The following is a 26255-nucleotide window of genomic DNA, read 5'->3' as shown; positions in this document are numbered from 1 at the left end:
TGGACCACCTGATCCAACTCCTTACCTTCTGCAGTGACCAACCTACGGGCTGAACGCAATCCGGATATATACTATCTGCACATAACTACAGTCATTACTGTAATCCACCCGCAAAAGACTTCTGACATCTCTGGTGACCTTGATTTCTGGTGGAGGTGGGGAGTCATGGGAGTAGGTAGGAAAACCATATATCCAGTAAGGGGTAGCTAAACCTTTTTATTAAGATTCTTCTAAAAACACAGTTCAATTCTTCCTTTCCCATAACGTTTAAGGAGTGGGATACATTGTTATTTTACTCTCAGTCCAATATTTGACATGCTTCCACCTTGATAGTGTTAGTCTACACAGTTGTCTTGCAGCCTTATACTTCAACCAAAATGCTGTCCACTATTTTCAAAGCACTTTAACATTGCACCAAACTGCCAAATAAGAAAACAGGCAGACAAGAATGCCGAACTAATGTTTTGGTAGTAACTCTTCACCCTAATTCACCCCTCTGATTGGAGCTTTTTAATGCCGTCTGCAATAAGACATGATGCTAAGAGAAAGAAAGAGAGCTATGTTTCAAATTAAAGTTTAAACTATTAGTTGGCAAACATATTGTAAGGATGCATTCCCCTTCCCGTTTCCTTGTTTGGTTGTTTGTTTTTCTCATTTCTCTCTAAATTTTAACTCGATAAATATTTGAAGACAGGGATGATTTGAGAGGCATGGGGTTCTGGCCCTAGAAGGAAAACATAAAAACTGTGACACTCATAGATTTAATTCATTTACAATTTATATTATAGTTACATTTTAAATGATGTGCTGATGCATTAAGCATGTTACAGGCATAAGTAACGTGTGTTATAAGTGGCTATAATCACGTCGGTAGATATTATATATGCTTATAAGAAATCTAATGTGCTGTTGGAGTCTAAATACATTATTAGAACAACTGATTAAATATAATTAAACCCTGCATTTTACAAACTTGTTGTGAATGGAAACTCAATATGAAGTGTGACTTTTAAACCTTTCATTCATTGGAATATGTGATTTCCCTTTCCTTATTTCTCTCTTCTCCCTTGTTTCTTTCTAGTCAGTCCCATTTGTGCTTGGCTAACACCCTATAGGGCTGAGCACATTTACTACAGTAGTGCAGCCTGTGCCCCCCACTGTGACATTAGTTAGAAAGTGACATTTTATGCCTTTACAGCTCTTTTCCACTGGGGTTAGCAAAGCAGGAAGCAGATCAGGCTGATACAGAGTTATCTTTTCCCCCACTGCTAAAATGCAGCTACCTTTGCATCTTCTCGAGATTCTCAGGGGTCATTCAAAATGACACACCAAGTAGTAATTACAAGTGCTGTGTTTAAATCCTGAGTAGCAAAATACTGAAGCTGATACAAAAAAAAACCCCCAAAACCCAAAACATTTTAAAATATTGGGAAAGGAGCACTTGAAATTAAATTTTTCCCAAGTAATCATCTTTGCTTTTATTTTGGGAAAGGGGAGGAAGGGATCACACCCATCTGAGAAGGATGATGTGAAAAATAATAAGAGAAGATAAAGTATTGTGAAGTTATAAGTGTTTAAAGTATTCCGGAAATGCTTTCAGTTTTATTCCCCATTATAATTAGGCTCCTAGCAGATGGAGGGAATGTAAATCATTTCCTAGCTAAAGACAGGCACTGGATCCTCCAAGACAGAAGACACTGGGGAAAACAGATGCTTTGACTCAACAAAGCTGCCTGTCTGGCTTCTTACCCTAGCTGTAGCCAACTAACCATCTCTTCCTGCTCTGATATCCACGCTCCTTCTGAGGGGTTTCCCCTTCAACTTGTGAAAGTGGTGGGAAAGAACCCAACCTTGTGGCACCTACTGTTTCTGCTAAGTGTGAGTGCACATCCCTACAGGGGTATAGGTTGTAGCCATGTTGGTCTAAGGACACAGGCAGACAAAGATCTTTGGGCAAATCTGATACCTTTGATTAGACCAAGTCAAATAGTTGGAAAAATTCTTTGCAGGCTTTTATAGCTTCTTGTAACCTTTCTTGGAAACTGCACACACAGTGTATATTACAGAGAAAAGCAACCTCTACCTGCTGCAGGTTGTTTTTGAGGATTGACCCCCTTGCTTTGTAAGCCAAAAATTGGGGAAACAATGATTTAAAAAAAGCCTGCTCTTTAGATATAGGATCAGCGTCCGGCTTACTGCAAAACCCAGACTCCCTTTCTACCAAGAAGCAGCACATGATCAAATACCAACAACTAAATACACCTGCTTGCATCTCATTTCCCACTACCTCTGCCACAAAATCAGGTGAAACCAGTGTACTCTGCAGTCTTCCAAGAAAGTTGTCAAAACTTCAGGCTGTTCTGAACCAGACACAGCCATTGTTTTAGAGTCTGAAGCTCTATAAGCAATACCTTTCCAGCAGCCTTTCCTCCCATAGGTACGGCAGGAAAGAACCGTAATGCCCCTCCTGGCTCCTTGCACATGTTGGGTCACAGCTACAAGTAGATTCATAGTTGTACCATATAAAAGAGCCACCTGGAGTTCTCTTTGGCTTTGGGGCTGGAGACAGGTAAATAAAAAGGGAACCAAATTGTATGGGACCACTCCAGTAGAAGTGGGTCATGGGATTCGGGCTCATATTTTACCAGATGGAAATGGGTACTTTTTGTTGTTGTTGTTGTTGGTTTTTTTTGCATCAGGCCGATATCTGAGCTGTCAAGAGAGTTTAGAGATTCATCACAGACTCACAGACCATGTTTCACTGAGCAGGAAATATGAAGCTAGTGTAAATTGTGCTGTAGTTCCTATTAAAAACAATAATTATTATTTCTCAGTCGTCCAAGTCATTCAAATTACACTCAATTATAAAATGCAAATATTTATTCAGCTTCAATATCATCATCCTGTCAAATCCATTTTAATGGTAGAAGTTTTGCAGATACTGTTGTTTAACCCTGCACTGCTGCCGATGCCACAAGCATTGGTTACGCGACGGCCACGTGTAAACCTACTGTATGGAGCCAGTTCTATCTATCCCATGCCGTACCCTTCTTAAAGCAGACACAGCACTTATCGTTACTTAAACACTGCTCTATGGGTTATGATTCCCTCATCTGATTTTTTATCTCCCAGCAATAAATTTAATAGTTACTTTGGACTGTGCCACTCACATTAGATCCAGTAAAGTGAGGCCCTTACAACCTGTAAAGATTAATACAGAGAAATTTGCATGGCTATTAGGACTTGTTTTAACAGCACCCTGCAGTTCAATTTGGACTGAAAACTCCAGAATATTGCTTGCCAACAGAGAACAAAGATACCTAGGTTTAATATACCATAAACAATATATTTATTCATAGACGCTGTATGCAGCATTAGGAAAAGTGCTGAACCACATACAAAATGTCTTTGGGCTTCTGAGTCATTCTCAGCATTTTACATGCACTGGAGACTTGGATCTGGCACAGGAGATAGTGCCCCAAAGAAATAAAAACTATGCAGAAATAATACTTACCAAACTTGCACAGACTCAAGGAAGGTAGATACAGGGGCAAAAAACCCAACCTTCTTGGGTCACCTGCATAGTCTTACTTTGGCCAGTGCTATATTTGTTCCCTGCTACCTATTTTTCTTATTTAGCATCCAGTCCAACTTTATCTAGTTGATTCCATTCTTTCTCTTATGTCCATACAAGAAACTAGGTCAGTGCTAAATGGTGGAATTTCATGAGCACTGAAACTTTACATATTGAAGCTCAATGAACAGCAGAGTTATCCATCACTAAGGCTGTTAAAACAAATACATTTGCTGCAGAAAAGGTAAAAGGGATTGAATTCTTCATTGAGATATATTGGCTTTGCAGCAAGCCTCATAGTTAAACAAAAACATTTAAGATGCATTAACAGTGCTGGGGTCCACTACTGGGTACACGGGCCATTTAAATGATGTTAATTCTTCATAGGGTAGCTATAAAATGCATTTTGTTCCCTTATTAAGGCAATCTCCAGGGATCGGTAAGTGAAATATCTCTAAATGTACTGGGTGCAACTCTACTCTACTTTTACTAGAAGGCATTCTTCAGTAAACAGATTATTTCTGAAGTCATTCTTGAATGTATTTTATAGGGTTTCTTACTTTGGGGGTTGATCAGAAACTGATATACTGAATTCTGCAGTGCTCTTATGTATGCAGGGAAGCAAATGGCAACCTGAAATAGTATCAGAAAATGTCTTTGTGTTTATTACTGCACATGAACTCCAGGTTTTAATCTGTATGTTACTCACCAGTGAGACATGCCCTGAGATTATGATTGGGTTTGTTTTGGAAACTGTAAAATTTAGTAACTACATTAAGATAAATACTCTGGAGAGGAAAAGCTTTTTTTGCCGAAGTTTGTGAGAATCGCATTCTTTCTTCCCCAATGATGTGACATAAATTACCTCTGTTCTATTAGCATAATTTCCAGAGTAGGATGTATAGCATTGTGGGAAATTTCAAATGGAGGTACGGACCCCTTTGAATTGCAAGTGTGGGTATTCACATACTTTTGATTGATCGTAGTAATCTTTTACGGACCCATTAGACATAGTCTGCGGACCCCCAGGGGTCTGTGGACCACAGATTGAAAACCAGTGGTTCAGGACTGGATGCTTACACATTTAGGCTGCCTTTGCTCAAACATCACAAGAGATTGTGTTTTCCTTTCTCTATTTGGTTTCAGGAAATGGGAGATAATATACTAATTATGTTCTCTTTCTCTCTGTGTTTTAAGAGAGACAAGCACAATTTCTCTGCCAGTAATGCACTTGATAGACTCTCTCCTTTGCTTTGATTTATGCCTTGCCATCTTCAACAGCCTCTTTAATTAATGCACCACAAATGGGCGAACTTCCTTCTCTATCTCTGTCATTTCTAATCCTCAGTAATATACATGCTATGATTTGAACTCATGACATTTAAATGCTTGCAGATATACTTGGTGTTTCAGCTGTACACTCAGTGTTGCATTAAAACCAGGATGACAAGTCAATCAATTACAGATATTGAAAAACTACTTTTAATGGGAATGATAACATTTAGCTAAAATATAGGGATTCTGGAGGAGGTGAAAGTAACATGGGGGAACATAAAACATTTGCTTTTGTAAGATGAAACATTTACCACTACTCTGCTTTATACGAATGGTCTCATTCTGCATTTTTTCACTCATAAAAAACTGCGTTTTTGCTAAATGCTCACTAAGTAAATACGCTGCAAAAATAAAAAGGGACAATTGCCTTGTTTGTCACAGTGAAGACTCGCGTTGCCTTTTAAATTAAAAAAGTAAACAAAATTGGACAGGTACCTGACATGCAGTGAAAGGTTTAATTCTCCAGAGGAAAGGGGGGATATCGAGGACAGATATCTGAAGACTGAAGGTATTCCCTTTGAAATGCAGCAACTTCGGTTCCTCCAGTAACTGTCCTCCTTGGTGTCTTTCATCTGAAACCACTTCCTGCAACAGGAGGGGGGAAACTTTACAAAGCAAAGATGAGGCTTATGGTTTCTTTAAGTATTAGAAATAATACCTATCTTAAAATGAAAGAGGCAGCACTCAGTATGGTAGCTGACTGCCTGCAGGTTTCTGAGCATGTCGACAGTGCACGCAGTAGGTGAATGGGGAGTACCACCTTTCCCTTCCTGAGCAGGCCAGAGCAACTGAGGCAGCATAGAGGGGGAAGTAAGATTTGCCTTGCCGGGCACCAACATAGAGGAAGAGGAATCGGGGATTAACTTCTGCTATGGTCAAAAATGTGGCCCCGGGCTTGTTTCTGGAGCAGAGAGAGTAGGAGTCTCAGTTCATTCTGGGCCTGCCCTAGCTCATTTGCTGTATCTTTTAGTGCCGTATATTCTGAGCATAAAAAGCATACAGATAAAAAAGTAACAGGAGATAGACAGTAGAAGACAAAGTGGCGGAACATCATTCTTTAACATTCATTTAACTGGACAGATAGATCACAATCACGATGAGCATGTACTCTCAGGACTTCAAAAGGCACTGAAGAAGCATCACTAAATTTGCCAGTTTGTTCAACAAAATATTTGCATTTAAAAATAATAGTAAGAAATCCTTTCTGTCTATACCTGAACAATCTTTTTTAAGGTTTGTTTTACAGATATATGCGGGGAGCAGAGACCTGCAGAAATATTTTGAAATTAGATTTTAAATCCATATGAATTCTATCTAATTTGTGAACACCAAAGTAAGTCAGATGGCTTGTCAGAAGCATGAAAGCATTGTTAGAAGAACTACTGACTTGGCTATGACTTCTGAAATGACTGTTAATATTCAGCTCCTTGAAGCTATAAATCAAGAAGGCCCCATGAGAAACAAGTTCAGGGAGGGCATTTGGCAGTATGGTAAATTCCTGTGCTATAAGGAACCAACGAAAACTACCTTCACTTCAGTCATTGTATTTTTGGTCTGATTCGGTCTAACACTTTATTCCACAATTCTACATTACCTTTTTTTTTATCTACTTTAGAAATTTTCTGTGATAATTGCTCAATTTCCATTTTTAAAAGGAAGCTGGCTCTAGATTGATAAAGCATATTTAGAGTGAAAGTGGCACTACATAAATATATAATAGCCTTATTATAAAGTGATAACATGATAGTCTCTATAAATGAAAAAAAATGGTAATTATTCTTAGACTAATTTTTCTAAACAAAAAAAATGCTACATTAGAAATGTCGTATTTATTTTCACTTACGTTAAGAAAAAATGCCTAGTCTCCTTTGTTTGCTAAATACATCAGTAAGTTGGGAACCAGAATGATACAATTACATTAAGCTTCTTCCCCCCCCCGCCCCCCCATCGTCTGCAATATATATTGAAAGTAAAATACAGACTGGGTGAATCATTCATTAAGAATAATACATGGTAACAGGCAGTCTGAAAAACTAGAATTGGGAGACTCTGAGGAATAAAAATCCAGCCTGCTTATATGGGCCATTTTCATAGCTTTTCACAGGTTTCAGGATTTCTGACTTGCTTAAATTGAAGCATGCTGAAGAATTTTAGTATTATAGTACTATCATAACAATTATTATTTGATACAAGCATAAAAACATTTTTGACCCAACACCAACATTTTGAATTTGCATTTGTCTGTGTGTGCGCGCACTTATCTGAGGCCAGAATTTAGTTTTTACAATTTTATACAGACTTACTAACTTAAATACTGCCAAGCACGTAAGTTAGATGTGCCATAGAGCAATATAAAAAGCAAGCACAGAGCTGCTATAGTTCTCTAGTTTCCACTGTAGGGGGCTTTTCTTTTATTAAAAGCATACGGATATTAAAATATTCTTTGCTATGAGAGTCGTGTTTCTGTGATGCAAAATTGAAACAAGGGGAAAATATCAGCTGTCACTACTGTCTTCATCTCTATTCCCCAAAGAAAAGCATTTTATTAAAGCTTTAGAGTTTGCAACAGCTGCAGAGTCTAATTTTTACAGAAACACCATTTTAAAATCATACTAATTTTGATTAAATGCCACAGGGTTCCACTTGAGTTTTACAAAATTGTATTTGAACACTTATTGCCTGACTCATATAGAAAGGGCGGGGGGGAGCGGGGGAGACCACCTACCTATCCTGTTGTGATTTAAAAGAGGAAAAGCAATATTCAAGTTAATGAACCCGATACATAGTTTATAACAAATGATAGTAAAATATCAGTTATTTATGCCACAATGATACCTTTTTTGACCCAGTACTGTACAAATCCCTATCGGGATGGTCTTTGCCCCAAAGCATTTACCATCTAAATATACAAGACGGAGAAAGAGTAGGATGGGAAAGAGAGGTATATAGAGAGATGGTGTAACTTTCCCAAATTAACACAACATGGCACTGGTGACTTACACATCCTGTTGTCTTTTGAGTTTTAGTCCAGTGCTGGTCTAGCCATACATAGAGAGCAGCTGTGTTTTTATGGAAAGGAACAGATAATTCACAGATTAGAATCCTTTACCTGAAATGCACAAGGAGTGTTATCCACACAATATACTCGCAAGTTGTAATCCAGCGAATTGCAAGACAAGCAGCCGAAGACTGCTACTTTCAGCTGTTTAACAGCACAGTCGGAGACGGGCTCTCCAACAAGAGCATAAGTTCCAAAGCTGTTTAAGAGAATGTGGCAGGCGTAAGGATCCAACAGACAGTAGCAAGAAGTAGTTTCCTCTTCCACGGACATCACTTCCTATGCAATGAAAAATCACATTTCAAAATCAGCAAGCTTTCCTGAGCAGAAGGCATGATGTTTCAGTTGATCTATTTTTTTTTCCCGGTTCACTGTATACTTTTAGTACGTTCGCAGCTCGACTGCAGAGCCTTTACTCATGTTGACTTCAGTGGAACTACTTATGTGAGTGAGTACTCACCTTGTAGCCCTGAGTCAGCAGCAGTGCTTATGGCGATATATTGTACCGAATTCAATGTAATAATAATGATGCATAAGCAATTTTAGCACCTTTTCAAGCGTTCTTGACTTTATAGCTAATTTTTCCCAATGTCAAGTTAAGAAATTACTGTGAAGTTCAAAGTCAATACACAAACCTTGAACAGCAGCCTGCATCTGACATCCTCGTACACTATCCATCACGATAATGTTTATTCTTATCCAAAAAAAAAAAAAAAATCTTTTGTCTTCCACGTACAGTTTTGCTGCGCTGTAGTGTCATTAGATAAATGATTCGAGGAATTTTCATAGTAATATTTCATTCTACCTTACTAGTCCTTTGGCTATTTGCAACCGGCATTGAGACAACTGACTCAGAAGCGAGAGCATCTAGTGTAAGAGGACTATGATGAAATAGTTCAGAGAAGAAAACAAGTAAGATAAGCAGCTTGGGTAGGCAGAGAGATGATTAAAAATATCATGCATGGTATCATTCCAGCATTCTCTGTCAGAGCGAGTGAAAAGGAAAAACGCAACATAATAGTAAATTATGATTTACAATTGGTAAATATATTATGCGGCATGTGGTAGTCCTGTAGAGATTACTGGCACAAGGTGATCATTGGGCAGTAAAATTAAAAATGATGAAAAAGGATGATATTAGCAAACAGAAGCACTCTAGAAAATTTAGGTAAAACATATTAAAAGCCAAGTATGGATTTTTACATAACGCCTGATCTTTCTTGCATCATAATTTTTTTGCCAGATTGGTCAGGATCAGTTAAGACTGGAGATTTCTCAATAGTTTCTATAACAAAAGCCACAGTAATCAAGTGATAAAAACTCCACTTACATGACTGCTAAAGAATCAGAACTGCAGCACATAAGAACAGTCAGAAGAAAAAGAGTACCCTCTTACTTTTATTTCATCTTCCCGGTAAGGCTTTCATTGACATGAATTTCCTCTTCTCAGTTTTGCATTTTGATGGGGGAAAGGTGAATTCCTTTAGCGCTGTGAATCGTACCATCCCTGGTATTTCTGATCAGCCCTAATTTTAGCCTAGATAGTTGTATCTTATGAGTCTGCTGTCAGTATGGTCTCCTCAGGGAGGGAGGGATGGTTTTAACTTACCTCCCATTTCCCTTGTTGCATTCTTTTTTTCAAGTGAATGGTCCAGTGTTCAGAATTTACTTCTGCACAGTGTGGTATAGTCAAGGCAAAAGGAGTGGTGACAGTCACATCTGGAGGGCCACAAGTTACTTCTGGACCAAGAAGAACTTCTGTGCTTTCTGGCTGGAGGCTTTGGGTGTAAATAAATAGTGAAAAGATAGATCAATCTTCAAGTAAATATAACAAGGAAGTTAAAGTTTTTGTGATTTTCTTTTAAAATCAAGGTCATAAAACTGATTTGCATATAAACAAATTTTCTATACAAATATTTAAAAGATTTGTGGACAAAATCTGAGTATCTTATACATCAGTGACATGGGGAAACAGGAAGGTCAGCAGTCGCAGTAATTTCAATAGAGAATCAGAAGATAGCTATGAAAGAAACTTCTTGAGCCAAAGCTAATCAACCCTTCACTGGTCGGTTTGCAACCTTGTTCCCTGATGTACATTTCTCTTTGAGTAAACCAAAATGCAACTTTAATGTTACTGTGAAAGCAAGCCTTGCTTAATTCACCAGCTGGTAATATTGCCACGCAATTCTTTTCTTTAAAGTATGTCATCAACAACCTTTGCATAATAGTAAAGATGAGCCAAATGATGGTGTAAAAATACAGCCTCTCTCAAATTTCCCCAGATTGCGTCTGATTTCCCTCATTTGAAAACATACTCTAATTCTTCCAATTGAACAAAATAGATAAGTAATAGACAGCAGGCATTAAGTTAAAAATGCACAGTATCTGATACGAATCTCTATTCTTTCCTCCCTCATTCAGAACTAAATTTAACTCCGTCCCACACAAACCACACATAGACGGAACATAGTTCTGACAAAAAAAGAGGGGGTGAATTATTAAGAAGGTTACATATAGAAATGAAGAAACACAATAGCTAAACTCTGACTGACATGTAAAGGAGGTGTCAGATATTTGAATGGAAAAGAAGGGGGGAAAAAACTGACTACAAGACTCCTCTGTGGACAATACTTGGGTTAAGAGAGCACTGCTGATGGAAGATAAGTATCTGTCTTCATGTATACCTTAAGGGATTGTATGCGTCTTTAAATATTAAATTTGTTACTGGGTAAGCTGGATTCATTAATAAATAACGCTTATTTAAAAACACATATGCTGAGCAATGACAGGCAAGAAATGTGAGAAAAGGTGATTTATTTAATTTGTATTCTTCATCTTGGCTTGTGTCCCAAATGTATGGCTTACTAATGTTAACACTGGAACTACTACTCAGTATTCTGCTCTCAAAATATAAGACACATCTGTGTAATACCACTGAGTCAGGAGGAAATGTGTCCCTGCCAGCCTGGTGACCGACTGCAGCTTATGTAAATATATTTGAGACAGCATTAAACTTGCTAGCTGGTGTACTGAGTGCAGCATAGTCATAGCTGTGCAGTAGGCAGTACAGGCTGCAAAAAACACTTGAGAAGCTGGATAAATAGTAATACTCAAGCACTCAGCCCATGCTGAGCCATGCCACAGTAGCCACACTTCTATCAGTAACTGAGCTTGCTAGTTTAAAGCTATCTCAGGTATGTCTGCTGTGTGTGCAGGGCATGGCATATACCCATCCTTTCAGTCAGTTAGGCTCTCCTCCTGCAAATACCTTAGCACAAACATGACCTCACTTGTGATTATTATTATTTGTATTTTTGTAGCACATAAGAGCTCCAGTCTGGAGCTAGGACCCTGTTGTTTTAAAAGTTGTACAAATAGAGAACCAAATGCTGTCTGCCCCCAAACGCTTACAGTCTAAGGGATGTCCCAATAAAACTATTCATGTGGAAACATAACGTGCAAGCACAGTGTTAATGGTTTGAGGCTTGAATAGAAAAAAAACTTATTTAGAAATAAACGGGCTAATTCTTCTCTACTTTTTTGTAGCAGTCAGAGTATTAATTGTTCACAAGTCCCCAAAGATCATACATGCATACATATTTGTTCTGCTAAAACATCAAGCCAAAAGTGCATGATTCCTTATATATTCTTTTCTTCTATTTAAATGGCATTCTTGCCATTTAAGCCCAAGCTTAACAATAAGCATGTTGGCAATCTTACTATGCTTAAAGATAAGCACCTGCTTAAGTGTTCTGCTGAGTTAGGGCCACCATTAATACTCCAAATGAACAGTTCTGAAACAACTTGTAGTCTGAAAATATATTCATTCAAACAACTTGGCATATGTTTGTGAATATCATTTTTTTTCAGGAGCCACGAGTGCTTTGCAACTAAACTGTTACTAGGAAAAAAAAAAGCAATAACAATAGTGCCAAAAACAAGTAACACTACTGTTTTCAACTTGCATTTGATTTTTGTTTACTAAAAACAGCCTCCGAAAGGATGCTGCCAAAACCTCTTCCTACAGCACAAAACTTTGTTTATAAAGTGCTTTCAAAATGATCCACCAGGTTTCTTAAAATACAGAGCAATCGGTCTCAGAAGTATTGAAAACCTTCAAGCTAACTCTTTACATATTCATTTTTGGGTAAGTTATTTAATTCGTCTTACTCTCTGCTGTACCTCTGCAATGACTGATGCATTCTATCTCCTTATCTCTGTTTTGATGCTGCTGCTGGAAGGGATAACAATAGCATATTTCCAGAGAATGAGTCAAACCCCAGTTATTTAACTTGGTGGGTGCATCTCTATCCTATCTCACTCACAACAGGCACACGTCCTTCAACTACCGCTTCCCACGCGAAATTGATGCTGCTGACAAGTGCACAAAACGCAGGGGGAAAAGTTTGCCAAAGTTACCTCCAGCACAAAGTTTGACAATTCATCTCCCGTAGTGGGAGCAAAATATAGGTTAAACTGAAAACAACACTGCATTTACCCTCAGGGGCTGTGAATCCAGGGGCTTAGTCATGCTACTGGTGATGATTCCCAATAAAAACTAATTCAAGCCTTTCAAGCATCAAGAAGAAAACTTAATACCACATATGCACTTGCGCACTCACACACACACACACACACACACACACACACACCCCCCCCCCCCAGTTTGAAGGGAAGAAGTCCTATTAGCAGATGGAGGGTGATGTGAAACAGACTGGGACAATTTGATCCTTGCATAAAACAAACGAACAAAAAAACCCCGGAAAATGTTCACAGCAAGTTACAATCTCAGAAATGGCATAGCCTCTATAATGGCTGCTGGCAGCTCTCCATGGTCACTCTGACTCAGTGTAATTACTGACTGCATACATTGTGGAGAGGAATGGCAGGGATGTGTGTGAATGACCAATGACGAGCTCTTTGGAAAGGAGCTATTTAATTGCTTTCAGAGAATCAGTCCCCCTGTTGAACATATTGTACAAACATATGGGAATTCTGGGAATTATTTAATGCCAAATGAACTGAAATCAGCTAATTAGATGAACTCTCACACTTATTGCAAATAGCAAGAGTCTTTTCAGTAATAACTGACATGGTATTAGGATGCAATTCAGGACTGTTTATTAGGCAAGGCAGAGAAGGGAAACGTTACAGGATACAGGTATTTAATATTCCCTTAAGTGCAGAGTAAACAAATCAGTAACCAGATCTAATCCCTGCAAATCCATCAAAATCAGGACTTTGCTGGATTTCCAGTAGAGAAAAAACTAATAGTTACCATGGCTGTGCCAGAATAGCAAATATTTCTCTGTGAAACTGCACAGAAAGGAACAGTCATGTCTAATTCCACAATATGTTGCTTTATGAAGAATTTAGAGGAAAAATAGATTTTTTTTCCCCCATTTCCTATTAAGATGTGTAAACTTCTGTTTTAAGGTCTAACTTAATCATCCAAATAAAAATTCAGAATGTCATTTCCTTCCCTCACAAATGAGTTTTCCAGTAGGGAGGGGCATGAAGATAAATCCCTTTTCAATTCTTAAAAAATTGCAAAAAATGCTGGGCTTGGGCCAATTCCGTCAAGTTGAGACAAAATGCAAGTGCATTTCGTGTTGATAATTCTTGCTGCTTTTATAGTCTTTCCTATTACTGTCTTCAAATTAAGGGTAATCTAATGAAATCAAATGCTTTTCAAGCATTCATGAGTAAATCTTAACAAAATCCCTGTGAGGCAAGTGTTGGTCTGCCCATTTTGCATAGGGATATGGACAGTGTAGGGGTGAGCCTGAAAGGTGGCTTCAAGCTTTGGGTGCTTCAATTTTTGGTTTCCCCACTTTGACACTTAGGACCATGATTTTTTCCAGGGGGTAATGAGCGCTTATAGCCCCAAATGCAGTCATGCAGACCTTACCAGACCTCATCACCTCTGAGCAATCAAATATAAAGTGCTTTAAATTGGGCATAAAAATAGAGGTATACAAAATTTGAGGCTTAGGGCCTCGTTGCACTAATGTAAATGATGACACAGTGTTGAAGGCAATAATCAAAATGTGCCTAATGTGCCACTACTCTCATCTGGTAGCATTTTACCATGCACTTTTAGTCTATTGCATGCACTTTTAGCTACCTGTGTACAGTGCAGGGAAATGATGAATTGGGGCTTAAGCATTTTGCACAAGGTCACACGGCAAGTCTATGTTAGAACAAGAAAGAGAACTTTAGAGTCTTCAATCACAATTCCCTGCTCCAAACATTATACCATACACCACTTCATATGCCCTCAAAATAGCGCAATGTGTTTGATCTTTCTTCTTCTATTACTGGAATAACTATTAATAAATTCCAGGTAATCTGCTATTTGTTCAGTCTCTTTCCATGCGACGGTAGACAATCATAGCAAACTGTTTTCTCCTTGTTCGAACCTATTTATCTGTATGATAGATTTATGCTGGCTCAATCACCTTTGCAGCCTTGATTTGGAACAATGTACCTTTTCTGTATTATGCATACAGACGAGCTTTTTTACTATGTTGAACACAGACTTGAATCATAGCACCATAATCTAACACAGAAGTCACAAAAGCAGGAAGATCAGGAGCATTATAGAGGGATGGCCTTAAGAAATACAGTTGGGGAAAAAAAAAAAGATGGCTCCAAAGAGAGGGTGGAGTCCATCAAGAAGAGGAGTAGTCATGGAAATTTAGCTGGGTGACTTCACTGCTGCTCTTTCTTGGCCCCACGACAACTGCACATAAAATAGTCAATGGCTTGTGATTGTTCTATTTATTCTTGAAGAACCTGAAAAAAAATACCGAGTGTCGCATGCTTCGAGAACAGTATTTAGCCCATTTTTTTTCTGGAACTAAGGGCCAGATGTGAAGTGGTATTGAGTGTAACTGAGCTACTCCAGTCTACATCAGCTGAGGATGAAGCCTTTCCATTTATTTCACCAATATGCCTGCCTCAATGGCTACATTATACTTACTGTTTTGAATGCTCAGTGTCAAGTCATTCCCAGGGCTTCTGCAGGCTTCATTTCAGTCCACCCCTCGCTACTGCCATCCTAGCCCTCTCACTGAATTTGATGCTGCAGCATCCTCAATGATTGCCCCAGAAAGGTAACCAGTAAGGTTTCCAAATATGAAAACCAGTACAGTCTGTATTTCAGTTTCCCAGCTGTGCACCTGGTGCCCTACCAGTGGAAGATCTTGATTTCAAAATGGACTTTTAGCTTTTAGGCTTGAAGTCAGTGACCAGTGAGAATGTCATGGAGAGGATCTAGTCCCTGAGACAAAGACTAGTGCCAGTTAAAAGCACTGTTCATACTGGTTGCTAAAGCATCTCCTCCTCTGTCTAAAGGAAAAGCAGATCAGCAGCAGAGGACTGAGGCCATGCGCAGAGCCAGGGATGCTCAACTGAAGAGAAGCAGTACTGGGCAAAAGCCACTTCTCAAACACTCAAGCCCACCTTCAAGTACTAACTCCACTCAATGGCTTTTACTTCTTATCTGCAAGCCTGGCATGGGATCTGAGACCAGCGCGGCTCCTGGATAAAATGAGACACCCGGGGAAGGCAAAGCAAGGAGGGGAGGGATAGGTCCCTGCAGTGGGGCCCCACTTCCATGCCTTGAATCTCAGTTTCACATGGTCATTCAGAACCTAGCTGACTTGCATATTAGCTCCTGCGTTTACTTCAGGTACACTGCTTTTTGTCTCTCAATCCCTAAATGTTTTTACCAAAACTGGGTAAAAAAAAAAGAAAAGGAAAGAAGTTAATGATTTGTTTTAAAAAAATCCATTTCAACAAATTATTTTGAAAAAAGGTCCAACAAATGTCAAAATACTAGCCAATTGCCTGCCATGAATGACAGAGCGTTTCAGAGACAGCTTACATGCCCCCACCACACCCTTTGGGGCCAGCCATGTAAACCAGAGGCAGGCAGTTATTTTGGGCGGAGGGCCACTTACTGAGTTTAGCAAGCTGTGGAAGGCCGCATGGGTAGCCCTGCCCCTTGGCAGGTGCCCCGCCCCCTGGTCACTATCTTGTGACCGGATGTCCTGCCCCCTAAGCCCTGACCTTTGCCACCAGAACTCTGTCCCCTTGCCCCTGGAAGTACTCCTTTCAGCAAGGGGTTGTGCCATCTTGGAACCAGAAAAATACCAAATTATCTTCTAAAAGGAAACATCTACAGCATTCATTAATCTGATTTAAAAACATAGTTTTGTCCTGATTTACATGTCTTTGTCTAGTGTACACAGAGGTGATTGCACAATAGCTTAAAATTAAATTTCAGTCTTGTATATTGTGGGAGGTGGGTATAGGTTTGTGGAGGGCTGTGGGTGTGTGCGTATGTCGGGTGAGGGAGCATGTGGCTGTGGATGTGTGGGGGGGTGGGTGCCTGGGCTGGGTGAGGGGGTGTGGATGTGGGGATCTGCATGTATGGCATTGTAAGGGGAGTGTGGGGGTGTGTGTATGGTGAGGAGTGTGTGTAGGACTCCTCCTATGAACACACACCCACCCACCCCTACCCACTCTGCCCTGGGCTGCACATCCACACCCACCCACCCACTCACTCTGCCCCTGGCTGCACACACAACACACACATCACACATACACACTAGGGCTGTGTGAAGCTTCAGGTGCTGATTCGCTTTGGAGGTGATTCAGCCTGATTCAGTGGCCGAATCTCCGAATCTGAATAGAATGAGGAAACCAATTAAAAGGTCTGAATTTGAAGCTCTCTGAATCGATTCAGAAAAGATTCAGAGACCTTCGGCAATTCGAGCAGTCCCTGCTCACTGCAGCAGAGAGCTAGACCCATACTCCACGCTGGTAAGTAGGGGGCAGGGAGGGGGGCCCCTGCCAGACACCATCCCCTGCCTGTTCCCCCAGCCTCCCTGAGTGTCCCCTGATCCCCGCCTGCTCTCCCAGCCCCCCCGCAATGGCTGCCCCGCCTGCCCCAGCTCCCGGCTTTTTAAAAAAAAGCCCCTACTCACCGGCTGCTGCCGGGGCGTGGGGGGGGGGGAACAATCCCCACTGCCCTGTGTTGTGCGGGGGGCTCTGCCACAAGCCTCCTGACCCCTACCTGCTCTCTCAGGACACCCCCCCCCCAAGGCTGCTCCACCTGCCCCAGCTCCTGGTCCTTTAAAAATAATTTTTAAAAAGCCCCAACTAACTGGCTGCTGCAGTGGCCTTGGGGCTTCTGGGGGGTTGTGGCAGAGCCCCTCACACAATGCAGGGTGGTGGCAGGCAGCAGGGATCACCCCACCATCTGGCAGCAGCCAGTGAGTTGGGGCTTTTTTTTTTCTTTTAAAGGGCTGGGAGCTGGACTGGGTCGGGCAGCCATGTGGGGGGCTGGGAGAGTGGGCGGGGGTCGGGGGGCTCATGGCAGAACCCCTCACACAGCGCAGGGCAATGGGGGGCAGTGGGGATTGCCCCCCACCTGGCAGCAGATGGTTAGTGGGGGTGTTTTTATTTATTTATTTATTTTTAAAGAGCCAGGAGCTGAGAGAGTAGGCAGGGCAGCCATTGAGAGCAGGTGGGGAATGGGGCCAACTCAAAGATTCAGCCAATTCAGTGGCAGCCAAATCTCCAAATCAGATTCGGCCAAATCAATTCAGGACAGTGATTTGCATCATCGAATTGAATCACTGTCCCCCGAGCCAGCTGAATCCGAAGCGAATACTAGCCACTTATTGCACAGTCTGGAATCCCTGACTGTGAAGAAGTTTTTCCTAATGTTGAGCCTGAATCTATCTTCCAGCATTTGTGGCCATTACTCCTGGTTTTCCACTCGGGTGCCCTGGTGAACAGTTGCTCACCAAGTCCTTGATGGTACTCCCCTAGTGTAGCGGTAAGCTGCTACTAGGTCCCCTCTCAGCCTACTTTTCCTCTGGATGAAGAGTCCCAGATCCCTCAACGTTTCCTCGCATGGCTTGCCTTTTAAGACTCTCATCATATGGATGGCTTTTCTTTGGACTCTCTCAAGCTTGTACACATCCTTGTTAAAGTGCGGTGCCCAGAACTGGATGCAGTACTCCAGCTGCAGTCTCACCAGCGCTGAGTAGAGCGGAAGAATCACCTCCTTGGCTTTGCTTCAGATGCATCAATTGATGCATGCCAGAGAGTTGTTTGCCATGCTGGCTACAGCATCACACTGCTGGCTCATATTCATACTGTGGTCTATTATTAGCCCCAGGTCCCTTTCATTCATGGTGCTGGTCAGTTTGGTGCTGCTGCCAAGTTTGTAGGTATGTTGGGGGTTGCTCGTCCTGAGGTGGAGCACTTTAGATTTCTCGATGTTGAACTTCATCAGGTTCTGATCCACCCAAGTTGCTAGCCTATCTAGGTCTGCCTGTAACTGTAGCCTATCTTCAAGCATGACCATGTTTCCCCATAACTTGGTGTCATCCGCAAACTTGGCCAGTGATCTCTCCACCCTCACATCCAAATTGTTAATAAAGATGTTGAAAAGTACTGGACCAAGCACTGAGCCCTGTGGGACATCACTGCCCACTTCTTGCCAGGATGACACAGATCTGTTCACTACGACTCTCCGGGTCCTGTTGTGCAGCTAGTTTCTCACCCACCTGACTGTCTTGGAGTGAAGCCCACAATCCTCCAATTTTCTTGCGAGGACATCGTGGGACACTAGAACCAAAGGCCTTTTGGAAGTCAAGGTATACAATATCAACCTATTCTCTTGTGTCCAGGTGGCGAGTTACCTAGTCATAGAAGGAGATGAGGTTGGTAAGGCAAGACCTGCCCGCAGTGAAGCCATGCTGGCTGTCATTCAGAATCTTACCTTCTGCAAGCTTATTGCAGATAGACTCCTTGATGACCTTTTCTAGGATTGTCCCTAGGATGGAAGTTAGGCTGATTGGCCTATGGTTACCTGGCTCCTCCCTCCTGCCCTTCTGGTGGATGGGCACAACATTGGCCCTCTTCCAGTCCTGAGGGACTTCTCCGGAGAGCCATGAGTTGTGGAAGAGTTTTGCCAGGGGTTCCACAGTGACTTTGGCCAGCTCCTTCAGCACTTTCCGATGAACATCACCCAGTCCTGCTGACTTGTATATGTCTAATTTTATTAATTGGTCATAAATCAATCCTATGATAATAGTAGGAAGGCAATTATTCCTACCATGCTCATCCTCTGCTCTACCTGGTGTGGTTTTTCACTTGGTCTGGTGAAAGACCAAAGCAAAGTAGTCATTCAGGAGTTCAGCTTTCTCCTGGGTGCTGGTAACCAGCTCTCCTGAGTTGTTGAGCAATGGCCCCACACTCCCATTTGTTTTCCTCCTGTTCCCTATGTACATAACGGACTTCTTGTTGTCCTTGATTCCCGTTGCTAAACTAAGTTCAGCTGTTGCTTTAGCCTGTCTTATCTGTTCCCTCCAAGTGCAGGCTGTCACGGAATAGTCCTCCTTAGGGTCCACCTGAAGCTTCCATTGTTTATAAGCCTCTTTCTTCTTTCTTAAGAGGACCATGATTTCCGTGTTTAGCCAAGAGCCCTTCTGTTACCTTTTCTCCGCGTGGGAATGGGCTTCCCTTGTGCTTCAAGGATCATGTCCTTAAGGAACATCCACTCTTCATGCACACCTTTCGTCTTCGGTCCCTGGTCCCACAGCACTTGCCCTACTAGTGACCTAAGCTTGTTTAAATTTGCATTTTTGAAGCCCAAGACTTCAATCCTGCTATCCGATTTGTCTGCCTTCCATCGGACAGTGAACATGATAGTTTCATTGTTGCTGTTGCCCAGACTCCCCTCTGTTCTTAAGTCGGTCACCAGTTTGTCTCCTTTGGCCAGGACCAGTCTAGCAGAGCATCACCTCTGGTTGGCCCATGCATCTCGAGTCAGGAAGAGCTCCTTGACACAGGTCAGGAAGGATTGCAACCATTCCAACTTGGCCGAATGTTCCTCCCAGGAGATGTCTGGATAATTAAAATTGCCCGTGATGACCACGTCACATGCATGTGCAGCCTCAGTCAATTCTAGGGTGAACTCCAGATTGAGCTCCTCCCCATGGTTTGGTGGTCTGTAGTATACACCTTTAGTTAGGTCTCTCTCGCTGTGCCCCTCCCACTTGCCCACTTGCCACTTGACCCAGAGGGTTTCCATTTTTGGAGCCAATGTCAGGCTCCAAGGAGGTGTACTGCTCCTTCACATAGAGAGCAATGCCTCCCCCCTTCTTCTCCACCTGGTCCCTTCTATGCAGGGTGTAGCCCTGTATAGCTACACTTCAGTCATGTGAGGAGTCCCACCAGGTCTCCATAATCCCTACTAGATCATAATGCACACTGGACAGTAGGAGGGCTAGCTCTTCCTGCTTGTTCCCCATGCTCTTGGTGTTAGGATATAGGTACCTGAGTCCTCCTACTTTGGCCCTCATCTTCCTGTCCTGCTGATGGAGAGCTATTCCCTCAGCTCCTGCAAGAGTACTCTCCCAGTGTCCCTATCAACTGGGCTCACTTGTATGTTGGTCCCTGGACGTGTTTGAATTGAGGTATGTCCATCCCCCAGCAATCTTAGTTTAAAGCCTTGTCCAAAAGATCGGCCATCCTTGGCTGTGAACAAGGACTTACCTTTCCTTGTGAGATGGATACCGTCCCTTCCTAGAAGTCTCTCCCTGAAGTATTATGGAATACTTGCATGTAGTTTTTATTCCAAATGTGTTTATAATAAAGCTTAGCATGAGTCAGGAAAGCCAGACAGCACAGCTCTGGGCCAAGAGACTTGTGCGTAAGCATGCCCTTTGTGCCTTAAAATTCTCTTATTTCAGCCAGAGTTCTCCTGCTTTACTGAGTGAACTCTATTAACACTGAAAACTAAATCATACTGCTGTGGCTGAAAGGGAATATCTCAGAACTTTGGTCCTATACATTGAATAATACTATCATCACCCTAGAACTGTTATCCCTCCATCTAGTCTGAGTGCACACAAGGGAATTCATTTATAATGCCCTGTTTCATTGTGGAACCAGCCAACTTATGCATGGCTTTGTGAAAATTCAAGTGAGCACCTGCCATGCATGCCACACCTAAGAAAACAGACAACGCACTCATTATTAGGTCCCTTAGGCCAGTGTTTCTCAACCCATGGGTCGCGACCCAAAAGTGGGTTGCAAGAATATATGAAAGGGTCACGAAGAAATTTAAAAAATGGATCAGACTTTAAAAATGGATTCTCCTTGAAATGAGAAAGATGTGGGAAAAGGTGGCTTTTACCTTGCAGGCTGTCAGCGTTCCAGCCTGCAAGGGGCTGCTTGGGCCTCTCATACCCCCCATACCCCCCTGCCTCATATACTGGGAGGCTAGGGATAAGGGGCAGCGGGTTGGGAGTGAGTGGCCTGGGTCGAGACTGGCCATCTATGTTTACAAATGGGTCCTGGTACAAAAAAAAGGTTGCAAACCACTGCCCTAGGCCACTCTTGAAACACAGAGTTGAGGCTCAACTTGCAATTAGTTTTTCTATATAGTGCCTTCACTAGGCTTCAATTAACTAGAGCAGAAGTTATGTTTATGATAAATTATTCTAATAGGACTTGCTATTTCTTCCAGAAAAATTGGCAATAAAAGAAATGACACACACAAATAAAGTATAATTACAGTGTAGGTGGAGTCCCTTTTTCAATAAGTAATCAGAGGTATGAACTGGTGACTTTATCTTTATAAAAGGAAGGTTCATGTTATTCAAACCTCTAGTGAACACAAGCCATTGTTATCTTTTCCATTGCATCTTTAATTAAGACTCATTTGAGTTATTCTTATTTTCATATTACGATTAATGTAGTATTAAAATGCAGTATTGGAATGACAGCAATTTGTATTGTGGTGTGTAGGAGGGATAGAGTTTAAGAAAAGGGAGAGAATAAAACCGTGATCAAGGAATCTTTACAAAGTCGAGAACAGATTCTGCCTCTAGTTATAACTGGGTTAACCCTATTGTTGGAATTTGCCCTATATATTCTGCATTTAATAAGGACTCCCTATTATTCTAATCCTGATAATTGCAAGCTAGCAACATTTGTCTCTCTAATAGAACCTTCCCACTGAGCATCTCATAACACTTTACATGCATTAATTAAATCACATAAACAGGGAGCTGAAGCCGATCTCTGGCCAGTGCTTCAAACTGAATCTACGAGAGCTGGAAACAGAATCTAGGAGTCCTAGCTCTCCTCCCTCCCTTGCTTGACCCAGTAGATCCACCTATCACTACACCTGATCATACATGCTACCAGGCTGAAGTCTCATGCTTCAGCTTGCGAAATGGTCATGACAGGCGTCAAAAAGTTCTTTTTCCCCACTGTACACCTGGCATTACAGAATAACTTAAGTATGTGATACAGTTCCCTTTCCCTGTGGCTAAAGTATTGGGGGTCAACCACTTCTGGAGGGCAGGACATTGCTCTTGAGGGACTGACCTGGCACGACAATCTATATGCAACTGAACAATAGTTGCATTAATTATTTTCAGTGTTTGTTTCTCCCACCACTCCCCTTTTGATAACTGCTTTTAGTCACAGCTTTGCTTTTTTCTCCACAAGGAATGAAAGTTTGAATGCCAAAATGTGAGGGCTGGGTAAAAACCATTAGTGTTTTCCTTTTTTCTTACAGCACTAGTCCTTTTATTTTTGAACCCTGATAAGACATGGTATTGACTATTGAGTGTGCATCTCTGGAGGACACACAGCTGGCAAACTTTTCTCTCTTCTCCACAACACAACTAATTGACTTTGCGTAATTTTTATTTATTTTTCTTTTTAAATCTCCCCAGGCTTTCATGTTGGCAGCAGGTGGTTATGGAGCATTAGCATTTTAGAGACAAAAGCTAAAGAAAACCCCCATTTCTGTATGGCTGTGAAGAGCATGTGAGGTGTGAGATTTAGCTGCTGTGAATGGAAGTGCAATGTCTAGTCAGAATCTTATAGCTGATTAGTGGGGCTGTGCGAAGCTTTGGGTGCTGATTGGATTCAGAGGAGATTTGACCCGATTCGGGGACCTAATCTCTGAATCCGAATCAAATCAGGAGACCAATTAAAAGGTCCAAATCAATTCGGAAAAGATTCTGAGAGCTTCGGCGATTCGGACAGTCCCTACTGGCGGCAGCAGGGAGGCGGACCTGGACTCCATGCTGGTAAGTAGGGGGTGGGGGAGGCCAGGCCCCATCCCCCACCCACTCCCCCAGCCCCCCACGGCTGTCCTGCCTGCCCTGGCTCCTGGTTGTTTAAAAAAGCCCCCACTCACTGGATGCTGCCGAGTAGGGGGGAAATTCCCATAACCCTCCACTGCCCCATGCTGCATGGGGGGCTCTGCCACAAGCCCCCCTGACCCATGCCCACTCTCCCATCCCCCCCATGGCTTCCCCACCTGCCCCAGCTCCTGGCCCTTTAAAAAAAAACAAACCAAAAAACCCTGGACTCACTGGCTGCTGCAGCAGACCTCGGGGCTTCTGGGGGTTCATGGCAGAGCCCCTGGTGCTGTGGGGGGCAGAGGGAATTCCCCCCCCTCCCCGCTGGTCAGAATCTGGTGAGTCAGGGCTGTTTTTTTTTTTAAAGGGCCGGAAGCTGGGGCAGGTGGGGCAGCCATGGGGTGGGGGGGCTGGGAGAGCAGGTGGGGGTCAGGGGTCTCATGAAAGAGACCCCCACACAGCATGGGGCAATGGGGGGCAGTGTGGTTCACTCCCCTGCCTTGCAGCAGCTGGTGAGTGGGGGCTTTTGTTCCCAAAGAGCCAGGAGCTGGGGCCAAGCAGTGCTGGGAGAGTGGGCGAATGATGGGACCTGTGTGATTTGGAGATTCAGCTGATTTGGCAGCAGCCGAATCTCTGAATCAGATTTGGCCAAATTGATTCAGGACAGTGATTCGAATCATCGAATCAAACCACTGTGCCCTGAATCGGCCGAATCCGAATCCAAAGTGAATATTAGCCACTTCATGCAGGCCTACTGATTAGGGCATCCAAAATTGTTTCCAAACTATGATCCGTGAACCTGCTGTCACTACTAACCAAGCACTCTTAAGCAATTTCTGACTTAACGTGCTTTTTTTCTTTTTTTTAACGAGGGGCTAAGAAGTTATTAGTTTCTCCATTCTCCCTAAAAGGTGGTCGAGCATTCAAAATGGATCTCCTTTCCTCACCCCCACCCACCATCACCAATGAGATCTTATCTATGTCTAAGGTTTCCGGTCAGGCTTCCTCCAAAAATTCACTGCATTGCCAAAATTCAGCCTCTCCTCAAGAAATCCTGCAATTCCTTATGGTCTAACCTTTCCCACAATGGCTGTCTTTCAAGACCGTCAGAAACTGTTCCACTCCTTTAATACTGCTGTTGATGGGAACTTTTCTTGCCATTGCCAAAACTAAGTATAAAGGAAACTTATCATGTTCTTGATAGACCTATTATTTCTCCTCCATGAACAAAAACTCTTTATATAGGTAAAGAAATGGTCTATTATTGATCTGTCTTTGTCTTCTAGATGTCTTTGAATTACCGCTTACGTTGCTCTAGTGTTTAGAGGCGCACTTTGCGGCTGCACCTCCATTCTGCCAGGGTTTCTGCAGCAGAGACAATTTCTTACGATTAGAAGGAATGAGAAAAAAGGAATCATTACCTTTTTATGTTGCAAATGTGGTGTGGAGGCACAGGAATATTAAGTGACCTGTTCAAAATTATAGCGGAAACCTGTAGAAAATTTCAGGAACTAAACTGAGAGCTAAACTGAGAGCTCAGTCTCAATCAAGGTGCTTAACTGCAAAGCCATCCATTCTTCTTTCATTCATCTAGGCCTAATCATTTTTTCATTAGAAGAGGTTGGAAGCACTACTAGGCACATTATCATATTCCAAGATCCACTCTGCCAGGCACTAGCAAGGATTTAGGATTTTTCAAAAGGTGGGTGTGGGAACAGTAACCCATATCACAGGTGTAGCTAGACCTCTTGCTTCCAACCTCCACCAATATGGGCAGACTGCCCTGCAGGAGCTTCTGGGTACTTTTTAAGTCCCTGAAGCAAATACAAATCCCTGCTCTCTTCCCCTTCCTGCTCAGAGACATGCCTCTTCCCCCTTCCTGTCCCCCATGCCCCTGCTTGCCACTGCTGCTTTCTGTACTGTTGTGGGTAAGGAAGCTCCAGAGCCAGCCAAGCTGAGTGAGACATGGGCTCATTTGGGAAGGGGACAGCAGCAACTGGGGAGTAGTTGCCTCCACTCCATCTTGTCCTGGAACGGGCATAGGGAAGGGAACCCCCCCATCCAATCCTGCAGCTGTTGTCTGCATCCACACATGAACCCAGCCCTGCTGCAGTGGACAGCAAGGGCTCCTGTGCCTTCCCAGCCCCTGAAGACAGCTGGGAATGATGTGGAGCAGGAAGGAGATGGATGTTTGGGGGTGGGGGGGGTGGGGTTGCTAGTTTGGCTCTTACTCCATCTGACTGGTTCAAGCAGGTGTAAAGAGAGAAAATTAAGTAGAGGCAACAGATGCTTCACTCCAATTTTCACTAGGTGTAGAATCAGTGATTTTTTGTCATTACTTTCACAGACATTGGTAACACATGCTTTCTGCTACTATCCAAGTCAGGTTTGGTATCCAGCAATTAGTCTTGGTAATTTTTTCTGTAGGGGGCTATTCAATACATGCATTATGAAATCCCAATTGCCAGCCCCTTCTCTGAGGTTCTTTGTGGCACCCGAGATTTATGGCCAAGTCTGTCTTTGGTGTGAACTCTCTTGAGAGACGCCACCATTTCCACTGGGGATTTGATTAGGAGCGTAGTTTGAGATTCTGAAGTGCTTCCAGGCAGGATTCGTTTTCTTCTTTAAGTACGAACACAAGTCTTATTTCACAAGGGACTGCATTACCCCAGTTCACAACAGGGATAAATGATTTGTGCTGAAACCCGTGCTGTGCACAGGTGATAGGAAAAACTGTGGGTTTTGCGGTTTTTAAATGAGAACATTTGAAACAGAGCAAATAGAAAGATTTTTGCCCAGATTCAGAATGTTCTTAATTTTTATCTTCTCCCTGCAGGGACTGGAAAAGGGACATAATAGTAGTAATGATGTGTAGCCCATTATTGTTAAAATGGGCTCAGCCTATGCAGTGCGCACAATGGTACAATCCCTGCCTCAGAGGGCTTCCATCTAGTGCAATATCCCTAAACTTCCTGTAACTGCACATTCAGATCCTGGCAGGCTCAATATTATGATACAGTATGATACGATATGATATAGTATGATACTCCTAGGGGAGCCAGTATTTCAGGTAATCTTCAACTTGATGGGAAAAACT

The 26255-nt window shown here is 42.4% G+C and overlaps 1 protein-coding gene across 1 annotated transcript in view; it reads right to left on the bottom strand.

The window, feature by feature from the left end:
- UNC5D (unc-5 netrin receptor D) overlaps window positions 1-26255 on the bottom strand; it is a 350696-nt gene that overhangs the window by 19242 nt on the left and 305199 nt on the right. Inside the window, exons 12-14 of the mRNA XM_059730699.1 lie at window positions 9577-9745; window positions 8019-8246; window positions 5345-5494 (exon numbers count right to left, since the gene is read on the bottom strand). Of these exons, the coding sequence (XP_059586682.1) occupies window positions 5345-5494; window positions 8019-8246; window positions 9577-9745 (547 nt within the window). The remainder of the gene's footprint in view (window positions 1-5344; window positions 5495-8018; window positions 8247-9576; window positions 9746-26255) is intronic.

This window comes from Alligator mississippiensis, chromosome 7 (genome assembly GCF_030867095.1).
Source record: "Alligator mississippiensis isolate rAllMis1 chromosome 7, rAllMis1, whole genome shotgun sequence".
Classification (NCBI taxonomy): domain Eukaryota; kingdom Metazoa; phylum Chordata; order Crocodylia; family Alligatoridae; genus Alligator; species Alligator mississippiensis.
The sequence above is the reverse complement of the archived record's forward strand: the minus strand, read 5'-3'. Positions and strand labels throughout refer to the sequence as shown.